The 17,967-nt window shown below is 37.3% G+C and overlaps 1 protein-coding gene across 1 annotated transcript; it reads left to right on the top strand.

Annotated features, from left to right (window-relative positions):
- The first annotated feature begins 267 nt into the window (after positions 1-267).
- Positions 268-16,879, top strand: samhd1 (SAM domain and HD domain 1). The gene is made up of 16 exons (XM_054610011.1): positions 268-521; positions 4,388-4,454; positions 5,066-5,138; positions 6,041-6,201; positions 7,214-7,329; positions 7,443-7,513; positions 8,878-9,036; positions 10,223-10,323; positions 10,418-10,526; positions 10,975-11,066; positions 11,175-11,290; positions 12,588-12,727; positions 13,429-13,524; positions 13,642-13,746; positions 14,450-14,587; positions 15,132-16,879. The coding sequence occupies exons 1-16, from the start codon at positions 359-361 to the stop codon at positions 15,255-15,257; spliced, it is 1,833 nt and encodes a 610-aa protein (XP_054465986.1). The 5' UTR covers positions 268-358; the 3' UTR covers positions 15,258-16,879.
- The last annotated feature ends 1,088 nt before the right edge of the window (positions 16,880-17,967 follow it).

The following is a 17,967-nucleotide window of genomic DNA, read 5'->3' as shown; positions in this document are numbered from 1 at the left end:
AATAATAAATAAAATATATTATACAATAAAATAAAATAAAACTAAAATAATAAACAAAATTGTTTTTTACTATGTCTCTTGTTTGCACTACCCTCTATGCTGCTGTAATCCTGTAAATTATACCTTACCTTACCTCACCTATGGAGCTTTATTTTGAAACCAGTCCCTGCAGTGTGTGTGTGTGTGTGTGTGTGTGTGTGCAGCTTTGACACCCTGCAGAAACAAAACCAGTTATTTGCGTCTTCTTGCAGAGCCGATCAGCTGGTCTCCTGCTCTCTGCACACGCTGTTACTGGTTTCCTTTGGCGGGTCCCTTCTGCTCCTTTGAACATCCTCTGCAGCCTGTCTTCTGGACCCACATGGCGAACCGAAAGCGGCCTTTGGACGCGGGTTCGATGCCCGGTGACAGCTGCAGGACGCCAGAGGAGCTGCAGGACCGGGACTACATGCGATGGGAAGTGGACCAAACGTGTCGGTACCTGCTGGCAGAAGGGCTGGGAGAATGGGAAGAGACCTTCAGAGGTTGGGTTCTGTGTTTGCATTTTATTGTATTTTATATATATATAGATATATAGATAGTATTTTATTGTATTTTATATATATATATATATAGATATATATATATATAGATATGTATTTTATTGTATTTTATATATATATATATATAGATGGTGTATTTTATTGTATTTTATATATATATATATAGATAGTGTATTTTATTGTATATATATATATATATAGATGATAGTGTATTTTATTGTATTTTATATATATAGATAGATAGATAGATAGATAGATAGATAGATAGATATTTTATATATATATAGATAGTGTATTTTATATATATATATATATATATATATAGATAGATAGTGTATTTTATTGTATTTTATATATATATATATATAGATATAGATAGTGTATTTTATTGTATTTTATATATATATATAGATATATATAGATAGTGTATTTATCATATTCTGCTATATCTTGTTGTAATGAGGCCATGCTGCCCTAATAATGACCTCATGACCTGCATAAGACATGACATAGATAGTGTAGTTTTATTGTATTTTATATATATATATAGATAGTGTAGTGTATTTTATTGTATTTTATATATATATATAGATAGATAGTGTATTTTATTGTATTTTATATATATATATATATATATATATATATATAGATAGTGTATTTTATTGTATTTTATATATATATATATATAGATAGTGTATTTTATCATATTCTGCTATACCTTGTTGTAATGAGGCCATAGAGTTGTTGCATGCTGTGTGATGCCCTAATAATGACCTCATGACCTGCATAAGACATGACATAGATAGTGTATTTTATTTTATTGTATTTTATATATATATATATATATATATATATATATATATATATATATATATATATATATAGTGTATTTTAGTGTATTTTATATATATATAGATCTATATAGATAGTGTAGTGTATTTTATTGTATTTTATATATATATATATATATATAGATAGTGTATTTTATTATTCTGTATTTTATATATATATATAGATAGATAGTGTATTTTATTGTATTTTATATATATATATATATATATATATATATATATATATATATATATATATAGATATATATATATATAGATAGATGTATGTTATCATATTCTGCTATACCTTGTTGTAATGAGGCCATGGAGTTGTTGCATGCTGTGTGATGCTGCCCTAATAATGACCTCATGACCTGCATAAGACATGACAACCTTGTTTATAGTGATGTCTACACAGATGGAAGATTTTGGGTATTTCAAAAAGTGTATGTTTCAAGGTGTCTGAATGATGTATTTACTGCTCAACATGTTTTATGCCTTTGTGTACATTGAGGGGATGCACAACACAGATATAAGGCCAGCCTGAAGGCTGAGAGCCTGAGTCCATGCTGAATCTCTGTGTGGGCTCCATTCTGCACAGGTTGATTTCTGATGCATTGATTTATTAATAATAATAATAATTAAGCCTTTATTAGTCCCACAATGGGGAAATTCAGTTCTCTGCATTTGACCCATCCCGGAGGAGCAGTGGGCTGCAATGAAGCGCCCGGGGAGCAACTTTTGGGGTTAGATGTCTCGCTCAAGGACACCTCTTAGTAAAGTAATTGTTGAAACTGCATCAGCGGACCTGGACATCTTCCTTCGACATCAAGTTATTTACTACAATAGATAGATAGATAGATAGATAGATAGATAGATAGATATTTTTTTATTTCCGTGTCATGCACAAAACATGCCCCACCCTCATGGTTTTACAAGACACCAACAGTACAGCTGCAGTGGATCCACATCTCATCAAGTCACATTTGATTGCAAAACAACCGGTTGCTTCACCGCTCCATCTTAAACAAACATTCTTTCTTCTCTCCCAGGCCTGGCAAAAACAATCTGCTACGAAGAATGTTCCTTTCCTAAAACACAACTCAAGTTTTTCATAGTCATCCAGCCAAAAGAAATCAACATAAATGGAAGTCATTTTACTGAAGAGGACATCCCTTATGTCCTCGTAGACAGGACAGTAAAACAAAAAGTGCACCTCATTTTCAATTTCACCGAGCTCACACAACAAACAGCTTCTGGCCTCCTCTGTTGTGGATGAAACCTCCCGGTCTCTAGGGCTAGTGCTAATGTTCCTGAGCGTAACTGTGCACATAGGGATCTTTGTCTTTTGTTTAAGTTGTACTTAACATAAAGTTCTGCATTATAGTTATTCTTTATGAGACAATAAGTTCGTAACTTTGGTTTACACCATATGTCAACTGACCATTTTTCTTTATGCATAAGAAACAGTTTGGTCCTAATATCCTGAATATTACAAAATAACCTGCTCTGAAAAATGAAAGACAGGTCGGTCATATTAAACAGAGATTTCAAACCCTTAGCCCATGGATGGCCATGCAAAATGTCCTAATAAAATATATTTTTTGTAAGTCTCTGATCAGACATATTCACAAGTCTATTCCAAAGTCGAAGCATTTGACATTTTTGTCGGATGTTTGGGGATTCCCAACCCAGTAATGGCCAAAACTGATGTTGATTTTTTATCTCCCAAGAATGAACTCATCGCTCTGTGGTGCACAGTGTTGCAACTTGTGTTTCTTATTATTCTGCAAATGAATTGCCTTTTTGAGGGCTTTATCATGCTCAAAGTGTCAGCAAATTTGACATGCATATCAGGACTGGTGAAAATTTAGATATTTTCAAGGTGGATTTGACAAAATGGCTCTCTAGCGCCCCCTACAGAGAATATTTCTAAAATAATTTTCATTCGGACACCGTAAGTCCAATTGACTTGAAATTTCACACACATATGCACCTCCGTGAGCTCTACAAATAATCCTCTTGAGACCCTAAACTCAGCCTACCGAAATTGTCCGCCATTTTGAATTTTCTGAAAAACACATTTTTTGCAAACTCCTCCTAAACGCTCAGTCCGATTTCCACCAAATTTCCTGTGGATCATTATTGGATCAATGTCATCAAAAGTTATCAAAGGCATGTTGATATCTCATTTCGTTTAGAATATATGGACCAGTGAACTTGATTGGGGGCGTGGCTTCCTACATCAATACACATAATGTAAATACCGTTTGACCTATAACCACGGAATTTGCAGCGAATTTTCATTTTTATTTCTTTCTACATTGTAGATTAATATTGAAGACATCCAACATATGGAATTATGTGTTAAACAAACAAATGCTCAACAAACCAGAATATGTTTTATATTTTAGATTCTTCAAAGTAGTTGAATGAAAAGGTGTGTCCAAACTTTTGACAGGTACTGTATATATAATAATAATAATCTTTATTTATATAGCACATTTAGTATAGTAGCTCAAAGTGCTGTACATTTGAAAAAAATAAAAGTAAAAAATAAAAATAGATAAGATGAATAAATTAAAAAATAGTAACAGAATAACATGTTTGTACAGAGCAACTTTTATTTTATTTTATAATATATTATTTATTTTTTATTTTATTGTATACTATATTTTATTTATTTTAGTTTATTGTATAATATATTTTATTTATTTTTATTTTTATTATCTTAATTTATTATATTAATCTGTTTACTCTGTACTTGAGCTGCTGCACCACCCGAATTTCCCCATGGGTCTCAATAAAGGAATATCTATCTATCTAGTACAGTCCAGGAAATTTCAGCAATAAAACAGAAAAACATATTACATTTAGAAAAACCAATAATTAAATAAATAAATATATATTATTATTATTATTATTATATATATATATATATATATATATATATATACACTATTTGAATGTTGTGACATATTAAAACCAAGCATTAATTATGTTTATTCTGTTATCCAGCGCAAAAAATCACCGGTGTCGGGCTGCGGTATCTACAGGATGCTGATCTGGAGAAGATGGGCTTGCAGTAAGTGTGTCCTCGACCCCATCCCCAACCCCCATTTTAATTCTGTCCACACTAGCACGCCTGAAAACGGATATAACATTATTACAACATTATACAACATTATACATCACGTACACTGGGCATGCGGGTGCCGGTTGTGATTGATACTTATGATCTTCCTCTTTAAAGTCAAACAAACAGACTTGTTGGAAAGTTTTATTTTTAGAGTTGATTACAACGCTGCAGGTCTTGCTCCATCTCTCGCAGACACGCATCAAATTTACTTTAAAATAACAAATAGAAGTTCTGCTAGGTTATGGCTCAATAAATGTGGTCAACACACGTCTCTACTCGTTTCCTCTTGTTTTTGTTGTTGTCTGTTCTCGTAGCTCTGCTGATGGCTGAAGCCTGTCGTACTGGAGAGCTTTTATGCTTTTGTTCTTTTACAGTTTCTTGTGAACTTCATAATAGTTGTGCAGAACAAAATAAGCATTGATAAGAAAAGGAAAGTCCTCCGTTTTGTGTCCATCGCCAAAAGACCACCGACAAGAGTGTCAAAGAAGGACAAAACCATGTGAAAATCTTAACCGGGTTTTCTGTTTTTTTTTTTTTTGGGATCGCTTGATGTCTAGGTACCTCGGTGACCGTCTGCGAGTTCAACACAGCCTCAGGAAGCTGTGGCAGATAGAAGCAGAGCCAAATAAGGTAACAGCTGCACACTTTCAAGGCTAAAGGGAAGTGAAATACATAATAGAAAAGGAGAGGAACCTGTGGGATAAACCAAAAAGGCAGTGTGGAACTTCCAAGGCTAACATAAGTTCATGAAACACTTTTTCAATCTCTGGGCTTGTTTTGTTCTGACTGCTTCATTCCCTCTCGTGTGTTGTTTGCTGCGGTTTCAAACCAGCATTGTGATTCACCAGAAAATTATTTGGCAGTCAGAGAGATACAAACAAACGACTTTTGTTTCCCAAACTGCTGCGTTCTGTACTAGCCCTGACGTGCATGTCAACTGAACTGGTGAAGAATAAAGGTTTTAAAAGGGGAGCGTCTCAATCCAGTTCTTCTGGCTGCACAACTCGACACGGACTGAAGTTAGTGACCGCTTTTAAGGTATTTTCCAAAAAGAACCGGAAAAGTCAGACCGAGATAATTACTGTCTGGCTATTTTTGACTGAAAAAGGCCTCGAGGTCAGACGCTCACTGTGGAGAGTGTTAAAGTGCCTTTATCTGCTGTATAATGTCGTCCACTGCAACCTAAAGACTTTCTTTGCATCACAATCATCATCAAGAAGTTCTAAAATCTTTAAAATACATTTTCAGCTAAACAATTATCTAACTGATGATCTTTCATTGATGATCCTGGCTGATCTCCAAACAGTAGAACACTGATCATTTGTGCAGACAGATGTTCTGCTTGTTGTCCAGATGTTGTGATAAACTGCTGCTGTTTCCTCCGTTTACTTGTGAGGGTTTTATAGAGTTTGAGACAACGAGAGTTCTCAGAGTCTACTGGAGGAACATATACGTGAGTGCATGTGGGTTTTAGGAGGCAACTCTTATTATCAATAAGTCTCTTAGCTGCTTGTTGTCCTGTCTTCTCCCAGGTGTTTAATGATCCCATTCATGGTCATGTGGAGGTACACCCTCTTCTCATCAAAATCATCGACACACCTCAGTTCCAGAGGCTTCGATACCTCAAGCAGCTCGGAGGGGCCTACTTCGTTTTTCCTGGAGCATCCCACAACCGCTTCGAACACTGCATTGGGTACGTCCTCCGTTAGTCACCGTGTTTATTGACCAGGTTTCATAATGAGCTGTTAAATACATTTATAAAGCCATAATATAATCTTGAGGGTCCAGTAAAAGTCATATCATGATATTAAAAGTTCACATAGAAACCGAGTCGCCAAATAGACAAACCGAAGTACAATAAAAGTTAGCTGACTAATACAATATATATGTTTCCTCATGCTGCGTTCCAGATAACACAGAGGTCGGTATTTTTCCGGCTAAGAATTTCTATCTTCCGACCGACAAGCGCTTCAGGTGACGGAGCCAAATGTAAAAACCAAAACATGGCTGTCCGTACTAGGAATTTCTCAAGCCTATTAGTACATTTTATTGCTTTTTTCATTATGAATCCCTTTTATTTCCAGGAAACTGGAGAACACAAGATTTGAAGTGGTGCTTTTGAGTGATTTTTGTGGAGAAACTCAGTTTTACAGACCTATATATTAAATCAACTAATCAATTAGCCGGCAAAATCGTAGTTGAGTAAAAAGTAAAGGAGGACTAGTGTTCTAGTGAGGAAGTTTAGTCGTCTCATTTAGACACGTAAAAGCTTCTAAATTCACCAGAGGGTTATTTACTGACCTATTATATATCAGAGAACAAAACGTTAAAATGTTAAAAACTACTCAGGACTCATTCCTGCAGCACTCTTTTGAAAGTTGCTTACTTTTTTTATACTTTAGATGCACAACTTTAGTATGACATCCAGCGGGCCAGGCCACATTAGAGCAACTGGAAGAAAAAAAACCTGATTATGAGAAATTTGGCAATATTCTTTACAAAGATTGGTGTGGCAAAAATGACATTTTTATTTTATAGCTCATGTGCTTTTGTTGGAATTATTTCACTGCAAGAATCCCTTTACAATCATAACCAATTTAAAAGAAAAGCTCTGTAATGCATAGAAACAGTATTACCAAATGTCACTGGAAGTCTAATCTGTATAAAGTTATTTCTGTGCCGTGTTTGGTTGTGTTCCCGTGCAGGGTGGGTTACCTGGCAGGGCGACTTGTTCAAGCTCTGAACGAGAGGCAGCCAGAACTCCTCATCTCTCGCAGAGACATCCTCTGTGTGCAGATCGCCGGGCTCTGCCACGACCTGGGTGAGTGCTACGCAGGTCCTCCCGGGTTTCAGGGTGTAGCCGTCTTAGCCGTCTGTGGACATGAGTGAGAACGGAAGCGAGACTGTGTTCATTGTTTCCCCCTTCCTCTCCAGGACATGGGCCCTTTTCACACATGTATGACGGGATGTTCATCCCCAAAGCACGTCCAGGAATTAGCTGGAAGGTAAGAAACAATGTGATTTATATTTGTCTTGTCCTTTTACATTTGCCGTAATGACCAATCACAGACTGATGCTCCGGGGAGGAGGAGTGGCTTATCTCCATGGAAACAGTTATCAACTAAGCCATTTGTTTCCGCCATCAACCATGGAAGAATATACAATTTCTCGCCCAAGTTCAATACGCAATACGTTTTCGCGTCGTGTTTGGTGTGAACACAGCATAAGTGTCAAACAAAAAAGCAAAAAGAGAACTTTTATGGATCACTTATTGTGCTTGTATTACTTTCTTTCCTGCAAGTTATTAGTTGCAAAGGCGGATGATCTAAATCCACTTTTTCTCAGTTGGAAAATGCCGATGATCTGGGAAAGCCCTGGTGTTCTGACTGCTTCATTCCCTCTCGTGTGTTGTTTGCTGCGGTTTCAAACCAGCATTGTGATTCACCAGAAAATTATTTGGCAGTCAGGGAGATGCAAACAAACGACTTTTGTTTCCCAAACTGCTGCGTTCTGTACTAGCCCTGACGTGCATGTCAACCGAACTGGTGAAGAATAAAGGTTTTAAAAGGGGAGCGTCTCAATCCAGTTCTTCTGGCTGCACCACTCGACACGGACTGTTGTCGTTAGCGACCGCTTTTAAGTTTTTTCCAAAAAGAACCGGAAAAGTCAGACCGAGATAATTACTGTCCGGCTATTTTTGACTGTAAAAGGCCTCGAGGTCTCTCTCAGACGCTCACTGTGGAGAGTGTTAAAGGGCTTTTATCTGCTGTATAATGCCGTCCACTGCAACCTAAAGACTTTCTTTGCATCACAATCATCATTCTAAAGATTTAGAACTCCTCTCATCACATAACTCTCAAAAAGGTGATGAAGTCTTTAACCACCTCCTTGACAAGAGGTGCAACGGATCATAAAACTCACAGTTCAGATCGGATCACGGGTCCGATCAGATCAAAAGAAAAAAGGAGCAAATGTAACTTTTAGAGATCCCTGATCACATTTTTTTTTGACGCCGATACTAATTGCAGATCATTGATATAAATCACTTTTTGTTGTTTGATTATAACAGCTGGTCTACAAGGATGACTGTCCTGCTCTACCACGTGGTTTGAAGTTAAAGCAATAAACATAATCTTGTTTGATAGAAGCTTTTTTTTATATGCTATCATAATTAATGTAATTTGACTGTCAGCGCAGACCTGCAAACGTGAGATAAGATGCGTAGTAACATTAATATCCTGTCGTGTTTCCCGTGAGATAAGCGCTTTCTATTTGAGTAATCAGTTGTTGTGCTTTCTCTTTCAAATTGCGAAACCATAAACCATGGCGCATATTATTAATGTGAGCATGTTTTTGTTTTTTGTTGCAGCACGAGAAAGCCTCTCTCGACATGTTTGACTACCTGGTGGCTGACAACGAGCTGAAGCCGGTGATGGAGCAGCACGGCCTGGTGCTGCCCGAGGACCTGGACTTCATTAAGGAGCAGATTGCTGGACCAGCGGTCTCGGATGCAGCTCAAGGCCCGAAGGTAGCTGCTGGTGTGTGAACTAAAGCTTTGCTCGTACTCTGAGCATGCACAGGGGCGTTCATGCTCAACACGCTGGATGTTGAAGTATTCCCCTAAACGCCAGAAGGACGTACAAACAGAATGAACTGAGTAGAGTCGAAAAGACAACCAGTGTAACTCAGAGATATGCCAATAGACTGTAAGTGTAACCGTGAAAAAGCCATAAACCAACCTCTACAATGACGAGGAGGGATTATAATCTTTAAGATCATATTTCATATTAATAGACTGCTGTATTGCATTTGTACAAGCCCGGTAAAGAAAACAAGTCAAGTATTAAAAGCATTATAAAGAAACAAAGGTTGAATATCCTGTAAACTATTTGATTTGGCTGCAACATATTTACTCAAATGTAGATTTTTGCTACCATTCTTTCCAACTCATCCAACTCTCTAAACACACATTTGAAACGATGACTCCCAGACAGAGTTGAATCACAAAACTTTAACCTTTTGATTATAACATTCTCCTATTTTCCCTTAGCAGAGAATGAACTACTAGTTCATCTTTCAGAGATCCCCAAAACTGATCACATTGCCATCTGATGCGTTCAGGATCATATAGACAGTTTACACATCACTGCTCAACTCTTCACTTTAAATATACACTTGACTTATTTTAACGTTTTCTGAGTTCGTTTGTTTGTCAAATTGTATGTAAAATTTTCATATTTTAATTTTAAATCACGTAAAATTTTTCATATTTTTTCAAATGGCTGTTTTTTATGGAAATGTTGTGGAAACTCCTGGAACTTAATCTCTAGAAAATATGATTTTTTGCCTAAAAGGTTTAATGTTAAATAACTTTTAAATGTACAAAACATGAATGTTGGCTTGTTCACTTCCACCTAGAAAATATGATTTGTATGTTAAATAACCTGAATGTTGGCTTGTTCATTCATCCATTCATCCATTGATACTGTATTTCCATTTGCTGTTTATATTTCCATCTCTGTGAACGTACTATGTTTTTATTTTCACACCTGCTCACTTTGAGATAATAGTGTTGCTTATTTTTGTCCTTTGTTGTCCTTGTGTATGTTTGTGTGTTAAACCACTGAGAGCTACTGGAAACCAGGTTTAACTTCTTTGCATGCTTGAACAAACTTTGACTATAAATCAGACTCTAATGTCGCTGTTTTCCATAGTGGCCATACAAAGGCCGTCCAGAAGACAAGTCCTTCCTCTACGAAATCGTGGCCAACAAAAGAAATGGCATTGATGTGGACAAGTGGGACTACTTTGCCAGGTGGGGCTTTATTTCCCAAATGATACATTAAGTATTTATTGCTGTGTTTAGTTTCAGTACCTGTCTTTCACTGCTACCGTTTCTTCATTCTCAGGGACTGCTACCACCTGGGCATCCAGAACAACTTTGACTATCGCCGCTTCCTAAAGTTTGCCAGGGTGTGCGAGGTGGACGGGCAGAAGCACATCTGCACCAGAGACAAGGTGCTGACTTTTGTTACTTCTGCTTTTTTCGATCAGCTTTTAACACACTGAACCCCAAAAACCTGTCGGCGAGTTTGAAAAACGTCTTTTCTTTTAACAACCGCCAAAACTACACCGTTTTAAGATTTAAAAGATCTTCTTCAATGGCCTTTACTTTGCTGGAATATCGTTCCTTATAGAAGTCCCTGAAGCTAGCAATGATCTCCTTTTTGTTGGTACCAGATCACCCGATTTTAGATTTAATCTTATGGATGGCTTGGTATTTGTCGAACCTCTTCACCTCATAGTTCTTATCTCCTTGTTTCATAAAAGCCTTTTCAAAGGGCCGGTGTTACAAATTAGCATCCGCCCTCTAAACTTACATCTGTCTTCTGTCCCTAACAAATAAACCATAAATTAAACTCCCGTCCCCTGTGCCACCTACAATCTGTTGTATTTCTTTTAACAGGAAGTGGGCAATCTGTACGACATGTTCCACACGAGGAACTGTCTCCACAGGAGAGCCTACCAGCACAAAGTGGGCAACATCATAGAGACCATGTGAGTAGCTGATCGCTCCGATGTAGCCTGTTGTCTTCGCTTCATAATTCACTCTCTTGGATGTTATGCAACATAAATGTTTAAAGAAGTGATGATGTGATTATTCAGGATCACAGAGGCCTTTTTAAAAGCAGACAAGCACGTCCAGTTTGAAGGCACAGGAGGAAAGATGTTCACTCTCTCCACAGCCATAGACGACATGAAGGCCTACACCAAGCTGACAGGTCTGTAGAAACCGCATGTGGTAAGAGCTTGTGTTGGAACATGAAGACACAGGGAGGAAGTGGGCAGGATTTGTATCATTAATAAAGATAATAATGACAAATCCCACCCCATGCGGGACACCCTGGCAGCTCTGTGCAGCTCCTTCACCACCAGCTGCTTCACCCCCGGTGTGTGAAGGAGAGGTACCGCAGGTCCTTCCTTCCTGCTGCTGTCAGGCTGCACAACCAACTCTGCTCCCAGCAGACCACATGACACTAATACATTAATACATTAATACACTGTGCAATACAACATTTATAATAATTTCTTTCTGTATATATATTTTTACTGTGGATTCTCTACTCTTCTTACTGTTTTTTACTGTTTTTATTGCTCATTTAGATAAGATAAGAGATAAGATAATCCTTTATTAGTCCCGCAGCGGGGAAATTTGCAATTTGCTTATTTATAATACTTATTTTGATCTTGTGTTTTTTATTTTTTATTTTTTTTTACTATGTCTCTTGTTTTGCACTATCCTCTTTGCTGCTGTAATCCTGTAAATTTCCCCACTGCGTTATTAAAAGAACACGTTGCACGCATGTGAACCTTGGATTAATTACACAGTTTAACATTAACCATCACAGTGAGAAATAAAGTTTTACTGCTGATCGTTCAAATAAAATATAAAATATGAGATCAGGACATAATTTATGCTTTTATAGTCTCTGATCTCTGATAATGTTACAATGTAAACAACCAATCTGTGAGCTAGTAACGTTAACAGCTAACAGGAGGAGGTTCAGTTCAGTTACATTATGATGAGTAAAGATTAGTATTGGGTGACGGTTAATTATAACGTTATCATGATGTGTTATGTACATGTAATCTGTAAAATGTAGAGTTTGTGATAAACTTGAATACATCCAGTAGTTTGTTTTAATATAAAATAGATATTAGAGATGAATTATGAGCTGTTTAACTTCTTAAGCTCGAAACAGATTATAATACATCATTAAAACTACTAATGACAAGATTCATTTTAATCCATCAAAATACAATCTTTTCTTTCTGTATCATTTGTGTGTTTTTATGAAGAAAAAAACACTATAGCTGTATTTTGTATCACTTCTTAGCTGTTTATACAAATAATATTGATTTGATGCACAAATATTTAAACCACGTTTGTAAAAAAAGAACCTTAAAGTTTAGAAGTAATTAATAACAAAAAAGAAGAAATTCAGTGAATGATTCAGTGAGCGTGTTGTCTTCCTTTGCTTCAGCTGTTCCTTCCTGACTCTCTGTTTTGTCCTGTAGATAATGTGTTTGAACAAATACTCAACTCCTCCTCCCCGGAGCTGAAGGACTCGAGGGAGATTCTCCACAACATCGTGTGTCGACGCCTCTACAAGTGTCTCGGCCAAACGCAGGCAGACGAATCCATGAGTGTCACCCGGGTGTGTGTGTGTGTGTGTGTGTGTGTGTTTGTGTCTTTGGATCGCTGTATCGAAACACACACCTGCTTTTTATAACATACAAAGATCCATTTTAGTCGTGACGATAGTAGTTCATAGTAGAGCCGGGTGGATCCGTTGTGCGTGGTTCTTTATGAGATGTTTTTGAGTTGTCATGTAGGGTAACTCTTTAAGTATCGATTAATAGATCATATCTGGCATCCACCTTTTTATTTATTAGTGATAAAACAATGTCAGAATATTGTGAAAAAAATACACTTTTCCACAGCTGGAGGCGATGATTTTAAATTGATTGTTTGTCCGATTTAAAACTCGATGATATTCAAGTTATATTTTCATTTTTAGAGAAGCTGAAAGCAGCAAAAATGTTTGGGCATTTTTTGCAATAAACTGATGATTGATCTTCTGTCAACCGTTCAGTTGCCAAATCAATTCAGAGCCATTTTTTGATAAGCTTCCTGATAAATTAAGTAAAACTACAAAAACACTGGACTTACAAAAAAATAGATTGCAAATATAAGATTTGAGCTAAGAGGTTGCTCATCTTGATCATTACGAATTGCATTTATTGTTATAATGCAACCATGATTTAAATCCAAAGGTCAAATCTCCATTTATGTCCGTTCTAAAATGGAATAAGCAACATCTGTTGACTCTTCCCCTTCCTGCTCTTTCTCTATAAGGAGAAGATTCAGAACTGGGAAGCAGCTCTGGCTGGATCCATCCCTCAGAGCGGCGCCCAGGACGTCAGTCTGCAGCCGGAGGACTTCATAGTCAGTGTGAGTTTTTCAATCTAATCACTTGAAGGTCTAATACAGTCAATGTGCTCCCAGCTCTAAGATGTGTTTTTAAGTTGTATTGAACCTTAACCTGGATGTTCTAAAAATCTCTTTTAGGTCATCTACATGGACTATGGGATGAAGGAAAAGAACCCCATCAACAGTGTGCGTTTCTATTGCAAAGATGACCCAAACAAAGCCATCCAGATCCGCAAGAACCAGGTCAGAACTGAGGAAAAGACCGCAGAATTCAGATCTCAGGGCCTGTGTCCACATGGAGTCTTTTTCTTGAATTGTTCCCAATGAGGAGAGAGCACATGTGGCTGTATGTGGTCGCCTGGAGAAAAAGTCTTATTTTGTATCACTCCTGAACTGAATACAAACTATTTCAATCCCTGCTTTAAATCCAGTTAGATTAAAATGAAGACTATGTGTATATTTTGCACTTTTATTGTGATATTCTTTAACCTCCACACTCCCTTGTCTGTTTTAAATATATTGCGTGTTTATGCTTCCCATATTTACAGTCAATTCTGTCTGAAAACCAGGTTTGTTAAATAGAACCTTTTAAAGTTTAAAATAATATATATATAAAAATAAAAAGCAGCTTTACTCCTTGTATCATACAGCTGTCAGATTAAACATTGACGAGCTCATCTATACAAACTATGAGGTCAAGTATCCTCCGGTTGGTGCCAACAGTGAAAAACAATGTCAAACAAATAGATCTTTTTTCGCCGTCTCTTTTCAGCCAGAAAAAGACACAATGTGAACATAGAGCTTTTAATTTGTCTTTGCACGTGTTTCTTTTCTTTTTTAAGATAAGATAAGATAATCCTTTATTAGTCCCGCAGCGGGGAAATGCAAATATAGAAGCTGTTTGCCTCTGTCTGAAAATAAAACTGCTTTCCGTCCGTCTTTCCAGGTGTCTAAACTTCTCCCGGAGCGGTTTGCGGAGCAGCTGATCAGGGTCTACTGCAAGAAGACCGATGACAGGAGCCTGGAGGCAGCCAAGAAGCACTTTGTCAAGTGGTGCATGGACGAGAACTTCTCAAAGCCTCAGGTAATATTTATCTGCAGTGACATTAATTATACGCAGGTAAAGGACAGAGAGAGTGAGCTCCAGATGTCTACCAGGCTGCCGCTGATAACTACAACACAGACGACGGGACAATTTAGCTGATAAATTTAATTTGTACTCGCTGTAGTAGTCTATGAGAAAATGACTCTACTTCTCTCTTGATTTATTCCCTCAGTAAACATTGTAAACATGAGTTTATGGTCTCAATCTCTAGTTTCAAGTCTTCTTCAATACAGCATGATGTTCATTTAGTAAATGATGCTCCATTTAGAGTCAAACAGACCGTAAAGCAGGGGATGCTTTAGGGCGGGGCTACACACTGATTGACAGGTCGACACCAGAGACGTATACGGCGTCTCTACGTCACTCATGTGCAGATCTATGAGTTTCACTGGTTGTACATGTGAAACATGTAATAGAATTCGCTCCAAAGGTCAGAACTGGTGGAAGTAACCTGCACATCTTAAAGTCCAGATTCTTCCTCCCATTTTAACCCTCATTGTTGTCTGTTTTGATTCTCACACAGGACGGAGACATAATAGCACCCGAGCTGACTCCTCTGAAAGAGAGCTGGTCGAATGACGAAGGAAGGAAAGTGAACCGTGTTTGTGTAAACGGACAGAAGAGAGCCAAAATTCAGCTTTTTAAGTGAGAGGGACGACAGCAATATATCAGTAGACGAGACGGTGTTGAGTGACAATTATATTTTTCTACGAGGCGTAGGTGAGCACAGAAAAGATTCTAATGTTTTTTACAGCAAAAAGAAGTTATAAAAAAAAAAAAGATGCATTGTGATATATTCAGGTCCTCTGCTCAGGGTCTTTACACTCTTTTTAATATCATACTCAAATCTTTTGTTTTAGTTTCATCATTTTAATCAGGTTTTTATTTTAGAGTGTGTCACAAGTTGATTTATTATTTTCTGCCCATGTGCAATGAAACATGGTCCGTTAGAGGCACCGCTTCAAGCGTGAGGCAGTTTCTTTTATTCGGCTTTGAGGTTGTTGGTTTTTTTTGTCAGAACTTTTAAAATAAGTATTTAAATCTACAATCAAATGTTGAAAGTTTCTGACATTTAAAGTTTTTTTTTTTACTTTGAATGTATTTATTTTTTTCAGGGGTATTGTTGTTTATTTATTTATTTATGGTTCTGATAGTGAGTAGCTCAACTTATAGTTCTGTGCATCATTTTAAATGGTATTTTCTTTTAACCATTTATAATGTTTTCCTCTTACCAAAATATGATCTCATCCAACGTGCCTCATAACTAAAAAAAAAGAACAATATTTTTGAAAGAGTGAAAAGGGAAGCTTACAGAGAGGTCTGAGAAGATCCTGTTTAAAGTATTCTTACTGCAAACTGAATAATAAATTATAATTCCTCTCAGTTGTGTCCTGATGTAAGTAACTTGTTGGACACCAGAGGGCGCCATGCTCTCAGTTTAGTTTAGAGACACGCTTCAGGAAATGTTTGTCTGGAAGCTTCATGATCAAAACAAATGAGCAGAAAACATTCAAAAGGTAAGATTTTAACAGTTTGTCGAAGAAATGTCAAATTAAAAAAGGATAAGTTCACCATAAAGTCTGTCATAAGATGAGACACTACAGGTGAATAGGATAAAAAAAGAACTAATAGATATCAACATGAAACTTCACCAGTTGATTACTGACATTAAGGGAAAGAAAATGTCTTGAACAAGCTTTTCTTAAACTGAAAGTGTAAAAGTTGTAAAAAGAAAACAAAATACCATGATAGAGACCTGTCAATCAGTGTGTAGCCCCGCCCTAAAGCATCCCCTGCTTTATGGTCTGTTTGACTCTAAATGGAGCATCATTTACTAAATGAACATCATGCTGTATTGAAGAAGACTTGAAACTAGAGATTGAGACCATAAACTCATGTTTACAATGTTTACTGAGGGAATAAATCAAGAGAGAAGTAGAGTCATTTTCTCATTTCTCGCTTCACTTTTCAGAATATGGACAGGGAGATAAGCAGACTAGAATCAAATGACATTGTGACTGCAAGACATGCAGGGCTGTGAATGAAATGAAAGGGGATGAAATGTTCAATATGTAAATACAGCTCATGATGTCAGTTGCGTTGTTCTGTAGCAACACTTGTTCAACAGCAGAGGGCGTCACACACGAGTCCAAAGCCACTGATGACCTGTCCTGTTGCTGTGCTTTCTTTTTTTTTTTTAATTGATATCTTTATGGTACAATATTAATATTCCTAACCAAAACATCTGTTGCTTAAAATTGTATAAAAATATCGGAGATAATTGTCATTTAATAAAATTCTCTAAATGAGAATAAAGCAAATATTTCCTCAGGTCTGAGATGGAAAGAGAACCGGCCCTACTTGGATTTAATTTTGTTATTTGTTTTCGCTACTTTACCATTAAAAAAAAACTGTAATCACTAGATAAAAAGTTTAAAAAATCTGTGATCTGTAGGTCAGATGTCACATATTTTAATTTAAATTAATATTCTTTAAAAAAATAAAAAAATGAAGTACATAAACGTTCAGTTTTCTGCTCCATCTACGTTATTAAACTAGGCTGGTTATCTCACAGGATGTAGGTAGAAACACACCGCCCTGATGCACTCGGACACACACACACACACACACACACACACACACACACACACACACACACACACACACACATCCTGTGGCACCATGGCGGGGACGTAATATCCACCACACACACTCACACTGTGCGCCGGCAGGACCAAGGCCAACTGGCTGCTAGTATTTTTATAATCTTCATCCTCTCTGACCTGTTGCTCCCCTCCTGGCGCCAGTGGTCTCACCCCCCCTGCAATGCCTCAACCTTACACACTTGCAAACACACACACACACACACACACACACACACACACACACACACACACTCCTGTACACTCAGCAGCTCCTCCACGGATAATTGAGACCAGCTGTTGCAAGGTGCCTCTTCCTTCACTGCTGCACTTGCCTCTCTGGCAGAAAGCTTTCCCCCCACCCCTCCTCCTCCCACACACACACACACACACACACACACACACACACACACACACACACACACACACACTCCCTCCCACATGCCTCCCAGTGTGTGTTGTCTCTTCCCATTAGTTGTGTTGATTGAAAGATAGGCGTGCTTTTGTTTTGTCATCCTTCCAATATCCTGAATCTGATACAGTTCATGTAAACATCATATTCCCATTAGATATTCTGAATTCAAGCATTTTCCATTAAAAACATGTGTGTTACGCTGATATTCTCCATGTTTCAGGATCATTCTTTGTTCATGTATACAGCTCATTCACTATATGAGTCTCTATAGAGGCTTCTATTCTTTAAACATGTATAAACGA

This window comes from Anoplopoma fimbria, chromosome 12 (genome assembly GCF_027596085.1).
Source record: "Anoplopoma fimbria isolate UVic2021 breed Golden Eagle Sablefish chromosome 12, Afim_UVic_2022, whole genome shotgun sequence".
Taxonomy (NCBI): Eukaryota; Metazoa; Chordata; class Actinopteri; order Perciformes; family Anoplopomatidae; genus Anoplopoma; species Anoplopoma fimbria.
Note: the sequence above shows the minus strand (reverse complement) of the source record. Positions and strands in the feature narration are given on the sequence as shown.

What these genes read in the sequence shown, in the direction of transcription:
- samhd1 (XM_054610011.1), top strand. Translation starts at nt 359, where the DNA reads ATGGCGAACCGAAAGCGGCCTTTGGACGCGGGTTCGATGCCCGGTGAC. An exon ending in CTGGAGAAGATGGGCTTGCA is followed by an intron (nt 4,455 to 5,065) that starts GTAAGTGTGTCC and finishes CTTGATGTCTAG; the next exon opens with GTACCTCGGTGACCGTCTGC. An exon ending in ACATCTGCACCAGAGACAAG is followed by an intron (nt 10,527 to 10,974) that starts GTGCTGACTTTT and finishes TTCTTTTAACAG; the next exon opens with GAAGTGGGCAATCTGTACGA.